The sequence below is a fragment of the Gossypium hirsutum genome, chromosome D12 (genome assembly GCF_007990345.1).
Source record: "Gossypium hirsutum isolate 1008001.06 chromosome D12, Gossypium_hirsutum_v2.1, whole genome shotgun sequence".
Classification (NCBI taxonomy): Eukaryota; Viridiplantae; Streptophyta; class Magnoliopsida; order Malvales; family Malvaceae; genus Gossypium; species Gossypium hirsutum.
In genome coordinates this window covers 55750240-55764544 of record NC_053448.1, presented here as the reverse complement: position 1 = coordinate 55764544, position 14305 = coordinate 55750240, and the positions used below count along the sequence as shown (strand labels likewise).

Below are 14305 nucleotides of genomic sequence, written 5' to 3'. Positions count from 1 at the left end.
AAAGAAACAACTAAGGTACTTTTACTAGATTATAAATATAAAAATTATAATTTGTTAGATTAGATATACAAGTTTTTTGAAATGAAAAGAAATTTGAACCCGATTTTAGTTAGAGTGTTCACCGCATTAGATGTGATCTAGATTCGAATCACACTAGTCACGTTGCTCTACCTTATTATAGTTTAAGAAAAAAAAAACGCCATTCCAAATCATGCATCAAATCAAATTTAGATTTAGTGTCTTAACTAAATGACTTCCCTGCAGAGATAACGGTAGCATAACGTACAAAGTTAATTTATGATTGAATACAACAAATTAAATGCCACAATGATCGAATGAAATTCCCTATTTTCGTTTCAGCTGATTAATGCAGCTAACTTTTGATCCACATCTAAGCTATAAATTAATATGTTTCTGTAAAGCTTAAAGTAAAATTAAGCCCCCCTCCCCTCTCTACTTAGCTCGTAATATTTCTCAAAAACAATGGCTTCAACTTTCGGAAACTGTTCAGTATTATCTTCTGTGGTTCTACCAATAATGTGCATATGCTTGACTCAGTGGCTGCTAGTGTTTCCAGTTGCAAAAACCATCCCAAATGGCTTTTCGGTGGACCTAATACATCGTGACTCCCCACTCTCTCCGCTTTACAACCCTCTTGAAACCCCGTTTGATCGTTTCTACAATGCTTACAACCGCTCTATCTCTCGCATTAATCGTTTCGGGCCAAGTTATTCCAAGGCAGTCTGGTCGGATATAATGGCGAGCGGTGGAGAGTATTTCATGAATATTTCCATTGGAACCCCACCAGTTTTGGTGCTGGGGATAGCCGACACCGGCAGTGATCTCACGTGGGTTCAGTGTAAGCCTTGTGAAGAATGTTACCTGCAGAAGCCTCCTCTGTTTGATCCTATGAAATCCTCCACCTACAAGAGCGTTCAATGCGGGTCTGATCCCTGCAATGCATTGGATAGCTCCGACAGAGTCTGTGATCAAGAGCAGAACACTTGTAAATACAGCTACTCCTATGGAGACCGCTCCTTCACCAGAGGAAATGTTGCTCTCGAGAAGTTCACCATCGGTGCAGCCAACTCTACTCGCATAGACAGTCCGGTTTCCTTTCCGAACCTTGTGTTCGGCTGTGGACACAAAAATGGTGGCACATTTGATAATGTAGGTTCAGGTATCATCGGCCTTGGTGGAGGTCCCCTTTCTCTAGTCAAACAATTGAGTAAGTCCATCCATGGCAAGTTTTCCTACTGTCTGCAGGCTCCGGATTCAGCAGCGAAATCAAGCAAGTTAATATTCGGCACGGCAACCGATTCCAATTCTGTTTCAACTTCAACTCCCTTAGTTGACAGAGACCCTTCAACGTATTACTACGTGACATTAGAGGCCATCAGTGTAGGAGACAAAAAGTTGGCCTACGGCAGCGGATCAGCTTCATCGGCAACAGGGGAAGGCAACATCATCATCGACTCCGGGACGACATTGACGTTCCTGGAATCAGAGTTCTACAACAGCCTTGAATCAGCGTTGGAGGAAGCAATTAAGGCGAAACGAGTGAGTGATCCCAAGGGGCTTCTCAGCCCATGTTTCGAAGCCGATAAGGACATGGATCTTCCCGTTATCACGTTTCATTTTAGCGGTGCGGATGTGAAGTTGCAGCCATGGAATACATTCGCGCAAGTCCAAGATCATATGGTGTGCTTCACCATCGTACCTTCCAATGATATAGCCATTTTTGGGAACCTGTCTCAGATGGATTTCTTGGTCAGTTACGACCTTGAAGAGAGATCTGTCTCCTTCACGCCAACTGATTGCACCAAAAATCCATAGGACTCGATACCTAAATAAATACGTCAGTGATTAAATAAAAGTGTGTGATATGATGATCTTTAATCAATATATGACAAGTAAGTCGTTAATTGTGCAGCTGACAATTGGGTGTTTGGTATAATGTGATATATACACATGGCTTGGTTAGGACTTTTTAAAGTCGCACTTCAATGCACATTATATTTGAGTTTATTAAATATTGACGTCTTTGTCTCAACTCAATCATTTTATATTTCTCGTATCAATCAATTTGTGTAAACACCAAATTCAACCTCGTTCTAACAACGTATAAGCGAAACAAATTGCTAAAAATGTGATGATGGCATGCCAGTTAATCCATAGCATGAAATCACGGAAAAGAGACAAAAATGCTTTATTCGTGTCAGCCATGAACAAAGCATACATTAAGTGGAATTTCCTTAAAAAGCAATTATGTTGAAAATGGGTTTTTATAGGAAGTGAATTAAACACATTATCAAATGCATCAACTTTGATATCTACTCTACCATTGTTAATGGAAAAGTCATTATTATTTAAGCGTTTAGAGTCGAATGGATTTATTATCATTTAAGGGTGTGAAGTCAGAAATCATTTGTGAGGATCGGAATTAACTTAATGTATTTTATGAGAGATAAAGTGCAATTTAAATATTTACTAACTCATAACATGATAAAATTTAAAGGAGCAAAAGTGTTATTTTTCCATCTTAGGGCTTGACATCGCCCTTTGATCTCCGCTAGCCGCTAATTGCTGATGATGGGTTCATGCTTGAAGGTTGAATTAAAAAAAAGAAAAAGAAAAAGAGTAACTTTATCCATTTTTATAATATTTTTTATTTTTAAAATTGTATTTTTTTGAATTTTTAGAATTGATATTAAATTGACAAAATTCAGTAGTTAAGGGTTAAATTTATTAATTCTTTCAGAATAAGGAATAAATTGATAAAATATTATGGTTAAAAGAAGACTATGCCTACATTTCGTTTGATGTCAAATATATTTTATTGATGGCGTGACTAGAATTTGAAATTAATGTAATTGGGTAAAGTGATTAGAATTTAAAATTAATCTAATGAAGTGATGAAATTAAAAAATAAAATCAGTGACCAAAACAAAAATTCAGGAGGATAATTTTTTTTAAAATGGTAAACTAGATAGTTGGTCATCCAACTTTTATAAGTTCTCATTTTAGGCATTAAAATTAAAAAAATTGCATTTTGGGCACTACCATTAACAACCATTTTCATTTTGGTCAACCGTCGTTAATTCAATGTTCATTTAATTACCAAAGTTTAGTAAATTTTCATTTTGGTCACTCTTTTATTTTTTAATTTCCTTTATTATTTTTTAATTTTCCCAGTCAAAGGAAGAAACCTGGGGTTTTAAGGAAATTGTCTTAATTTTTATAGGAAAAACTTGAGTTTTTACAAGGAAAAAACATTTTATCTTTTTAATTTCCTTTATATTTTCCCATTTTTAGATTTAAATTTAATTTTTTTCAAGTAAAAAAAGAGAAAAAATAGAGTTTTTACATGGAGTTGGGTTATAGGAAGAAACTTGGGTTTCATTTTTGCATCTGAATAACTCAATTTCCTGTAAAAACTCAAGTTTTTTTTCTCTTTTTTTAATTAAAATTATTTATAAGAAGGAAATGAGTGAGTAAAATGAAAATTTACAAAAATTGGGTGACTAAAATTAGTGTAAAACAACATTGTCTAACCCCAAATTAAGGGGGACCAAAATGAAAACAATTGTTAATGTCTATGTCTAAAATGAAAATTTTTTATTTTCAATACCCAAAATGAAAACTTACAAAAGTTGGACAACTAAGTGCTTGGTTTACCATAAAAACACAATAAAAACAAGGGTAAATTGTATAAACAGTCACCCAACTATTAATATGATTATGTTTTGGTTACTCAAGTTTAAATTTTCTATTTTATTCATTAACGTTATTGAAATTTAATATTTTGATCACTCATCTATTAAATCACTAATGGAATATTTTTTTAACATAAAATTTATTTATTAAAAAAATATTTAAAAAACATTCAATAAATTTTTTTAAAAGGCAACAAACAAGAATTAAACTAAATTTAATTTTTTTAAATTTTTAAATTTTAATAATTTATCCAATGAAATTGATTAAACCGAAAAGGGAGATTACATATGTAGCCTCTGATTTCATAAATCCAAAAATAATAATCTCTCCCTATATAACTATAACTAAAACTAGCATCTGCTAATTTTCTTATAATTGAACAAATAGTAATAGTTTAAGAAGAAGAAAAAAAATTGATGACGCGTAACGGGGCGGGCAGCCTGGCAGTCCAGTGCCTTAGGCTAGGCTAGCGTCTTGACTCCTGTCGTTTCCACAATCGGGAATTTCTCCCAAATCTTTTTTCCTCAGTTTTTCACTCGTCCAGTCATTGCTCCTCTCTGTTCTTTTCACGCTCTTTAACGCTACCATCTTACTCGAAGCCACTCAAAGCCTCTTTGCCTCTTCCTCTTTCTTGTTCTTGCCTTGGGTACTGGGCTCCATTTATGGCAACCTCAGGTGAGTGTGAAGGTGATGGTGAAGAAAATGGGGAGCAATTTCTATTTCAACAAACCCAGAAGCTGCTTTCTTTATATCTCGGTGTTAGTTTCAGTGTTTTCTTGGCATACCTTCCCGAGTCTTCCCTCGCTTTGCTGCCCAAGTTGCAAACCCAAACGAGAGATATCACAGCTAGGCTTTTAACGGCCGAAGAGCAGTTGAGGCAAATGAAGTCTAGGAGAAAAGAGGACTCCAAAGCTAACGCCAGAGTGGTCGAGATCTTTGCCACCCACAGGAACGCGTGGCAAGCGGAGGAGAAACAGCTCCTGCAGCAGATCCAGGATCAGAGAGCAAAGATCGAGGAGTTGGAGAGGGAGACCCATGAATCCAAGCGGAGAATTGAGGAGCTCCAGGACATTATCGGCTTCATCTCTACTACTAGCGGAGCTGCTGGTGGAGAACAACAACAACAAGAAGAACAACAAATGGAGGAGGCATTCGCTGCGGAAGACACCAGGGATGACCAACTCAAGTTTAATGGTGTCCTTAATGTTGCTCACAATGGGAATTTCCCTTTCACTCCCGATCTATTAGCTTCTGCTTCTTCTAAGTTCTGGGCCGACAGAGCTACTGTCTGGCAGGTTTGTTTCACTCTTCTTCTAAATCATCATCTTCTCTTTTTTATTATTATTTTTGGTTGCCAGGCAAATACTAGATTAGAAGACATTTTTTTATTATTTCTTATGACTCGGACTGTGAATGATCTCATAGCTTTTCTCTCTTTTTTAATTATTAATTGTGTGGAAAAAAAGGAGACAAATCATGGTGAAAAGCCTTAAATCAGTAGGAGAAAAAACTATAGCTTTTCTCGCAACTCTTTGTTTTTGGCACCTTCTCTTCTCCCACATGAAATTTCTCACACTATGTATTATATCCTTGTTGAAATTTTGAGCAGAGAAGGCACTGCTTTGCTTCTTTTATTTTTATTTTTTGGTATAAAGAAGCTGCAGCTTTGAACTTAGAAGGGTTGCTCTATGTATTGCTTTTCTTCAATTTGATAAAACATGAGCGCACTGTGTAATAAATCCAAGATCCTTTTGCTGAATGGGCACTCAGACCGGTTCTAGGCTATCTATTACCTCTGCTCCGCATGCTGACTACTAGTCTTCCTTGTACTGGTAGAAGCTTTCTGCTTAAAGCTGAGAATGAAAAATCAACTTAGTGTCGTCTTGCTCATGCATCTTCATCGTTTAGAAGTTTGAATCTGCAATGAAGTTTTAATTAAGTTGTGTATTAGGCTCATGTATCATTAACACTTAATGCATAAAGTCATCCCTCTCTTTACTTGATTCTTTGTTCCTTTTCACGATATGTTGGTTTGGTGCCCACTCAAAAAGTAGCTTTTAGTTTCTGATTAGGCCCTTCGTTGGAGCATGTGGTTGGACCACCTTTATCTAAGACAAGACAAAATCATAACCTACACAATTTCCTTTAAGGCTTCTATTGGTTGCAACCAAAGCAGCTTCAAGAAGCATATATACGGTTTTCAATCAATTCAATATCCTTCAAAATTCGTAATTCTACCTCAGATCAATCAACTATGATTCTTATCACACACACACACAAAAAAAAAAAAGAGTGAAAAATAGTATAGTTTTACAACCGATAAATAATCAACTAGAATGTGTGTGGTTGGCACTATTTATTAGTATCATCTGAAGATATTAGATCTCCGAAAATTTTTTCATTTCATTGGCTACTTTTTTCTTTTCTTTTCTTTTTCTTTCCGTTATTTGGATGAATTTGATCACTACAACTTTTAAAACTCTCCTTGAGTGCTCTTATCTTGATTCTGGTCTTGGTCTACTGGCTTTTGGGAGAGAATGAATAGCTGAGAGATGAGAATGTGAAATTGAATGCCATTTGTGAGAAATTGTTTAATATTGCCATCTTTCATCAGATTGTTAAGTATTCTCATATCTGTTTAAACCTTTTAAAAAAAATTATGTTCAGCATGACAGATGGTGAGGATTTATCAGCTTTGTATTTGGATATTTTGGGCTTGCCCTTTTTTAATTGCTTCCTGAATAATTTGCTATGTCTGTGACTGTTAAAGGTTCATTGCCGTCTGTTTATGCTTGCAGGATATACAGTGTGAATCTCTTGAATCTTTGTATCATATGAAGCATTTTGTTGCAAGGTACAGTATAACAGTCTTGTTATTGGTTCTTGAAATATGTCTATATGAAATGCTGAGGCTGATGAAGGCGCAACTTATGTTTTCTCATCAGAAGGGAATCACCTTGGAAGGTAGATGGTGAATCAACTGGAGTTTCCTCTAAACTAAAGCTGCTCGAACAGGAACTATTGAATTTAGAAAAACTAGGCAAAAGTGATTTTTCAAGGGTACCTTCATTAATGAGGAAGCAGGCCAGAAGATATCAAGCTCTTACTGCAAAGATTGATGATCTCTGCAGAAGAATGGTAAGACATGTCTGCCTTAGATTTTATTTTTCTGTGGTCCATTTTTCTACTTCTGAATTTTGGGCTTTTGAGAACCATATATATACCACAAAGTTTAAAATTGAAACTCATGTAATTAGATTTTCATTCCGGATTATGTGAGGAACCCAATGATTCAATACCAATTAGGACTTGGTTTTCTAGGGTATGGAAAATTATAGAGGCATTCAATATTTTCAAAAAGAAAACAATGTCCTGAACTTTTTTCTTCAATTAATGAATCTAATTCCTAAACTTTTAATGAAAGTTGATTTTATTGTAGTTGGTTATGATATTAAAATTTTGACTTTAACTGGTATGACCAGTCTTTTGGTGATGAGATGGCATACTAAAGTGGAATAGTATTTTTATAACTAAAGTTTTTGTGGCTAGTTTAGGCCACATGACCAAATAATTCAAGTTGACATTTCATGTCATAAACCAAAATGCGATGCCCCACGAAGTTAACTTGGGTATTTTGCTACGAGTTGTCTTAAATCAGCTCTTGTTTAAGTGTAGGGATTACTAAAGGACTAAAACTAGGGAAATGAGATATTAGAGAAACCAATATTAGACTTGGACTCTTATCTTATTATACACTGTACATGATACATACAAGGAATGACACAATTGTTTCCAGTTGAGCCTAACTTGCTCTGGTGAAGCTTGGGGTGCGAATCCATTGACTTTGATCATGTCAGTTGGAGAGTAAAATATCTGTTTTCTGTTTCTCTCATGCCAATTGTGGTCGTTAGTTTACTATTTCTTTGCCAAGATAATAGCAGAAGTAGATCCATCATACTGTGTTGTTTGGCTTAATATTTGTTCTTAATCTTGCAGCAGGCTAGTGATCCCTCTGAACCTACACTCAGTGTAGAGTTTCGAACACAGAGGCAGACGGAGTTTTTGCTGGAAGCATTTCGGCTTCAGCAGCATGCATCTGAAACTGGTCAAAAGCTAATGGCATTGCAAACCGAGATAGGGAAGAGTTACTACAAGGATGATATTGGAAGCTCAGGGTCAGCCAAAGCAGGCACGAAACGATCCATGGATTCCATTAGAAACAACTTACAGGAAGTACAAAGAAACTTGGAGATATGGTTGGCCAGAATTATAGGAGACCTGGAAGGGATTCTGGCCAGAGATGGCTCTTGCTCTTCTCGTGTTAGGGAATACTGCGTTTCTAGATACAAGAGTCATTTTGTGCAGTAGTAGAAACAAATATTGGTCTAACAAAATACCCTCTCTTAGTAAATATGAACTGATAATGTCATATAGTAGTAGTTCTAGTAGTTAGTTTGTCTGCAAGGATGAATTACATTTCAATTAACGGCCTTGTGTGTAATTGTAATATTCCTTTTCGTCTCCAGCAGGGCAGCCTTAAAAGTCCAATACTCCTTTTAGCTAGCAATCACCGAATCTTTATAATTAAGCATTTTAAAAGGAGTGAATGCCTGATTTGGGTTTTTCATGGCAAGCATCAAAATGAAACCAAGTTGTTCTACTTGTTTGAACATAGTATTTTAGTGCACGTAGTACCAGAGTTTGCATACATAGAAATAACTTAGATTTCTCTGTTGATCTGCCCCTGGATTGGAGAGACGGATTTGTGTTGGATAGGAAGTGTTATCCACCATTTGGTAAAGGTGGAGCCTTTCAAGAACACATCATTGCTTATTTGGTTACTACGAATCCATTCATCCAACTTTCTTTCCAGATTTATAGTTCTTTCCCTGATAACTTCAAATGCTCCAGGGTCGGCAGTCCTATAGAGCAGCAGCAGCTCCTCTACCTCAGCCCAGAAACAGGACTCTGCGCTTGATCCCACCGGCATTCTCAAGCCATGCTCACGCCATCTTTGAGTGTATTTGTAGCGTCTTGGTCTGCCTTTGTACATATAGGATCCAGTGTCTTCGTTTTTCGCGTGTCGATAATAATTGGCAATGTCCAAAGGCTCGACAATGCGACGGTACTTGGTTGCAAGCTCTATCCAATCTTTTCGGCTTTCAAATGGTTCAGGGAGTTCATACCTATTCAGCATTTCAATAATCTCATCCCATATTCCTGTTAGTTCCAGCCTCGTTACATTTGCTTTGAAATCATCCTCGTATTTTGATATCCTGAAGGCGTCATAATAGCCCACCTTGCACAATGCAGATTTGCTCTTGTACTCTTCTAGTTTTGCAAGTCCTAATTCAATTTCTTGCCTCTTATTATCCATTCTTTGCTGGTTACTTAATTTTTGCTTTTCGTGCTCTCCGGCAGCCCGAAGACACAACCTGGCCCTAGTGCTCTGGAATTCCAAGACACCAGCAATTAGGTCATGTTAGAAACAACACAGCCAAGGGCATATTTCTTGACAAATTGAACAAGTGATACTTACCAAGCCAAGGTCATCCAAGGCAATGTTTGTTGCTATATTCCCAGCAGCTGCGCCACTCGACGAGAGTGGAAGCCCTTCCAAATGATCTAATTGAACAACATTTTGCCAATTTAAGCATCCTTGAAGCTCGCTTGGATAACCCAAGTGGTCGTTGAGGCTTCTCTCAGCAACGGCATTAAGTTGATTCTCAGAGCAGAGCTGAGCAGAGTAGAACAGTAGTTGAAGAATAGCATCGGCATTTTTTACCACAATCAGCTTCCCATGTCCAGGGAGAAACACAAAAGTTCCACAGGGCCTGTAAGGGCTTAGCTCAATGAAGCTTGCCACAGTTTCCAATATTGGATTTGTGTTTCCCATTAATCGGCAGGCAGCATGGCTGGCAACAGCTGATGCATTTCTCATCACACTTGTATAAAACGTCGATGCTTCTCGAACTGATCCCTGAATAGGAAACATTGCCTTCTGGCTCAACAGTTTAAGGATCTGGTCTAGTTCCTGCCCCACGGTAGACAAAGAAGCAAGCAAAATCCGGGGGACAATATCATATCTCATCACAAAATGCAGAAAAAAGTTCGACCAATTCTCTCTTATAAGTGCATGGTTGAAAATGAAATCACCAACAAGCGGGGATCCGAATGTCACACAAAGAGGTGACATCAAGGTTTTCCCAGGTTTCAAGTAGTGCTCCAAGAACCAAACTGTTGTTAGGATAGCAATGGCGCCACCAGATGAATGTCCAGTAAACACTATCTTCTTCTTCTCCTTAATAGCTTTTTCTACCTGGGAAATGTCAAAATCTATAACTATCAACTTCAAGCTATGCTTCTTTTATACCTTCACAATTCCATTATTCTGGCCCAATGGTTTCCTTTTAATGCACCATCTTTACAATCTTAGAACTCTATGCCCTTTTTGCACCATTAAGTTGGTAAATTGGATCTAATTTCAGAATCAAATTTACTCTTAATACATCACCTTTTATTACTGTGTCGTTTTCATCACGTTTATGATTCATATGTTTTCAAAACATTTCACCATCTATCAGTTAAACATCACACACTAATTGCAAAAATGTATAATTACTAATATAGTTAGTATACCTTTTAAAGGAATTCTAATTTTCTGAACTGGTAAGAGTTTTATTATATCTTTAAATAATAATAACAATAATAACCTTCGATTTAATGTCAATATAATCGCAATTTGTCAATCCACATGCATTGATACATATAACATGGATTACCAATATATGCAAATTTTTTACCCAACAATCAATACAACATAGAGTAAATAAATTATAATTAAAAATGTAATTAATTATTATATTATTTTTAAGTTAAAAATAAAGATAAAAACAAAAATGAAAGATTTTATAAATTAGTTAAATACTTACAAAATTTTAGATTTTTTGTACGTTAAAATATTTAATAAATTTATAACTTTTATACAATTATTTATTAATTTGTAAAATAGTCATTATTTAATAGCATTATAACTGAAAAAATATTAGTTAATTATTATATTATTTTTATTAATAATAAAGATAAATTACAAATTAGTTAAATATTTTAGGAAAAAAATTGGAATTTTTGTACAAATATTTAATTAGTTAGAATTTTCTATATCTTATCTTTTTTAACAGTTTTAAATAGTATAATTATGAAATATTATTTTTAGTAATTAATTTTATCAAATAAATATCTCATCTTTTACTTTTTTTTTGAAAAATTAAATTTATTTTATTCAAGAGGGATTGATTTTTTTGAGCAAATTTTTTCTCACTCGTACCTGTATATTGGAGTTCCTACCATGTGCATATCAAATTCAAAACATGTAAATTGACAAGTCACCACATGAAAATCAAATTTTTAAAATTTGACAAATCTATGGTGAAAGCTGTAATCATAAATGTAACCTGTTAAATGGTGATATGAAATTTACCCCAAGTCTCACAATCTCAACTCAAATCGGTTAGAGTACATAATATCCAGATTCAAAGATGGATTAACGAATATAAGTAGTAATCGACTTCTTAACCATGAATTGAGTGAAGGCGCCACAGAGAAAAGAGATATCATAAATATTTGAATAATTCAAAGCGAAAAAAGAAAAAGTAAAGAGATGTGACAATGGTAATTAAGGGGTTACCTCAGTTTGAAGCGAAGATTTAGCCAAAATCATCTCAAATCTTGTCAAAAACCCTTTATTAGCGCTTGCAAGTTCATCACGTCCAATACTTCTAAGAGATGTGGCTACTTTATCGTTGCCCTTGGGACACAGTAACTCCGACCCATCAATCTTCATTTCCCCGAAAGGTTGTTGAGTAAACCAGTCACCCACAGACCAGGATCCAGGGAAGCTGATCAATACTTCCGATGATTTTTCTACAAGGTAAGGCTTTTCCGGCGACTTATGTGCTGCCATCGCAATCCAACATGTTTTCTTTATCAGTTCCCCAGAAATTTCCCCAATCGTAAGGCTACCCATTTCCCTTTAGGATTTGCAAAGTTTTAGAAGCTGTTTTAGAAGCTATGGTGTTCTTTCTTTTTTTGCTTGGCTTTTAAGATTGAGCTAAAAGAGTTGAATGGCAAGAAATTCCACGGAAATTGGGTTTTTTTTTTCCGATAAAAGGAATTTAAATAAATGAAAAGAAAAAGACCCTTTCAATTGCGTATTGACTTTGCATCATTAGTACAGTTTAGTGACTTAATTATTTAAAAATATTATTTAAATTATTAAATTGTTTAAAAATATTTTTTTAAGTTATTAAGCTGTTAAGTTTTACTAGCGAGTTCTAAATGATTTGACTTAATTAATTATTTTTAAGAATTATCTTAAATCCAAATTGATATGACATTAATGTCGGAAATTGGAGAAAAAAACTTTTTGAATTAGTAAATTTCTGACATCTAAAGTTATTTAATAAAAAAATTGAATTGTAGAATAAAAGTGGATGAGAGTTTTTGATTGGCACAAGTAGTGCGAATAAAAAAGCCATATAACATCAATTTTAACAGTCTAGTAACTTAAATGAAAACTTTTGAATTGTTCTGAAAGGATCCAATTTTAGCCGGTGTAAAAAAATATAGTTTGAAAGTTGAATATCAAGTTATTAATAAAAAATTTTCGTTAATTATAATAGGACTAAATTGTAAAAAATACAAATTCTATTAAATTTTAATTTAAAAATGTAAGGGATTATTATAATATATAATGGTCTTATGATAAATAAGTTAATTATTATTAATTAAGTTAATCAAATTACTAATCTAAGTGCATGTATGTGTGAATCAATTCATCATCTTTCTCCTAAGTTGCGCCGCCTTAGCTATGGAAAGAAGAAGAAAAATTCAAAGTCTCTTTAGGCATTTTCGGTCCAAAATTGGTAGGGTAAGAATGTTGCTTTTCATTAGATTTTTGTGAAATTATGATCATCTCAATCTAGCATGTCTTACCCATATATTGGAAATTTAAATTATTAAATTAAATTCAAATTGCCATATTTGATGAAATTAAATTTGTCAGTAATCAGATTGTGAATAATATAAGCTGTGAATGATATGTTTATATTATGATAGAATTAAATTAGAAGGCAGTGAAATTTGATGGATTTGGTTAGAATTCAAATAAGTTTTATAATTAATTTTATAATTTTAGATATTAAATTGAATCAATTGAAATATATTAAAAAATTATGTCATAGATTAAAAGTTCAGGTCCCTAGTGAATAAATATCAAATTATATTTTAATTTGATACTAAATATTAAAAGATATGAGCATTTCGGATATAGGAATTGAAATAAATAAAATACAAATTATGTTAAATTGTTGTGTTTTTATGTGTTTGTGTGAAACTAATATTATTCCTATTATTGAATTTATCGTATGTAACGAAAGACGACATCGAGCTGTCTCAATATAAAGAAAAGATGAAGGCCATAGACGAGTAACCTATTTCAGATTGTGCTTTCATGATTTGTTTTCAATACATAAGTATTAAATTAATTAAGATAATATTTATATGCTTGTGTACGAGTAAATTTATACTATGATTAAATTATGAAATGTAATAAAAGTATAAACTTGTATATATATATATATGACGATCTACATATGATGAATTGTTGCAAAAATGTGAATATAAGATGTACGTGTTAGATAGATTAGATGCGAAAGCATGATAAAGATATGAGATGATGAGTATTAATATGTAAATGATTTGAATATTACATGAAATTGTTATACAATTGTGACATGAGAAATATATATATGCTATGGAATAGTGAATACCTTATTAATAATTTCGGGTTAAGTTGAGTATAGTTGACATACTATAAAATTAGTGTACGAGGTTACTTTGGTTTATACCGACGAGGTGTGAAGTGAACATTATACTTTGGACATATCAATGGAGTGCTCAGCACATTTATATATTTACTTCAATTTATATTAATAAGGCGTAGAGCACAATATACTTCAGACATACCGATGATGCATTGAATGCTAATTATATTGGTGTGATGGTTGAATGATCCATGTCTCCGTCCTGAGTTTGTGTCCGGTTAACAATGATTATAAAATATGTATATTGATAAATGATAATGAATATTGAATGATGATTTTGAATTAGTATATAAACATTATAGAATTGATAATAGCATGTGAAAGACCACGTGATTTAGTTGTTATGAGCCTCGAAGGATGATATGGTTATAATGGATTCGAATATGAAATGAGAAAGTAGAATGATTCATGTGATATGCCTTAATTTCATATATAATGTAGATGTAATGATAGATGAATTAACTTAATAATTTAGTTTAATCTAATTTAAAGTGACTTGCTCATTAGTAAAACACGAATTTATACAACTAAATTATGAGACCAGTTTGGAAATTGGATCTTGGGTTTCAATTGCTTATTGGGTAATTGTTCTCCTTTCGAGGTTGAAGTATGGGGTATCCTTGATGGGCTCTTTATTTTACTAGACAAAGGGTACATAGGGTTATAATTCAAACTGATAGTCAAGCCTTAACTGATTTTGAATT

At 33.9% G+C, this 14305-nt stretch overlaps 3 protein-coding genes across 5 annotated transcripts; 2 read left to right on the top strand and 1 right to left on the bottom strand.

Annotated features, from left to right (window-relative positions):
• The first annotated feature begins 306 nt into the window (after positions 1-306).
• Positions 307-2024, top strand: LOC107946863 (probable aspartic protease At2g35615). The gene has a single exon (XM_016881356.2). The coding sequence runs from the start codon at positions 484-486 to the stop codon at positions 1834-1836; it is 1353 nt and encodes a 450-aa protein (XP_016736845.2). The 5' UTR covers positions 307-483; the 3' UTR covers positions 1837-2024.
• Positions 2025-4084: 2060 nt separating this feature from the next.
• LOC107946862 (uncharacterized) lies at positions 4085-8242 on the top strand. 3 transcript variants are annotated; one of them, XM_016881354.2, is made up of 4 exons: positions 4085-5012; positions 6516-6571; positions 6663-6855; positions 7717-8242. In XM_016881354.2, the coding sequence occupies exons 1-4, from the start codon at positions 4380-4382 to the stop codon at positions 8083-8085; spliced, it is 1251 nt and encodes a 416-aa protein (XP_016736843.2). In that variant the 5' UTR covers positions 4085-4379; the 3' UTR covers positions 8086-8242. The 3 variants fall into 3 exon arrangements, with proteins under 3 accessions (XP_016736843.2, XP_016736842.2, XP_016736844.2); XM_016881353.2 differs by having other exon boundaries at positions 7714-8242; XM_016881355.2 differs by having other exon boundaries at positions 4131-5012; positions 6666-6855; positions 7714-8242.
• Positions 8243-8359: 117 nt separating this feature from the next.
• On the bottom strand, positions 8360-11919 carry LOC107946860 (protein EDS1L). The gene is made up of 3 exons (XM_016881352.2): positions 11405-11919; positions 9257-10036; positions 8360-9166 (listed from the first exon to the last, which is right to left on the bottom strand). The coding sequence occupies exons 1-3, from the start codon at positions 11741-11743 to the stop codon at positions 8438-8440; spliced, it is 1848 nt and encodes a 615-aa protein (XP_016736841.2). The 5' UTR covers positions 11744-11919; the 3' UTR covers positions 8360-8437.
• Between the last annotated feature and the right edge of the window lie 2386 nt (positions 11920-14305).

Coding starts and splice junctions, on each gene's coding strand:
- LOC107946860 (XM_016881352.2), bottom strand. CDS start 11,743: ATGGGTAGCCTTACGATTGGGGAAATTTCTGGGGAACTGATAAAGAAA. Junction 10,037..11,404: donor AATCTTCGCTTCAAACTGAG/GTAACCCCTTAA, acceptor GACATTTCCCAG/GTAGAAAAAGCTATTAAGGA. Junction 9,167..9,256: donor CCTTGGATGACCTTGGCTTG/GTAAGTATCACT, acceptor TTGGAATTCCAG/AGCACTAGGGCCAGGTTGTG.
- LOC107946862 (XM_016881353.2), top strand. CDS start 4,380: ATGGCAACCTCAGGTGAGTGTGAAGGTGATGGTGAAGAAAATGGGGAG. Junction 5,013..6,515: donor ACAGAGCTACTGTCTGGCAG/GTTTGTTTCACT, acceptor TTATGCTTGCAG/GATATACAGTGTGAATCTCT. Junction 6,572..6,662: donor ATGAAGCATTTTGTTGCAAG/GTACAGTATAAC, acceptor TTTTCTCATCAG/AAGGGAATCACCTTGGAAGG.
- LOC107946863 (XM_016881356.2), top strand. CDS start 484: ATGGCTTCAACTTTCGGAAACTGTTCAGTATTATCTTCTGTGGTTCTA.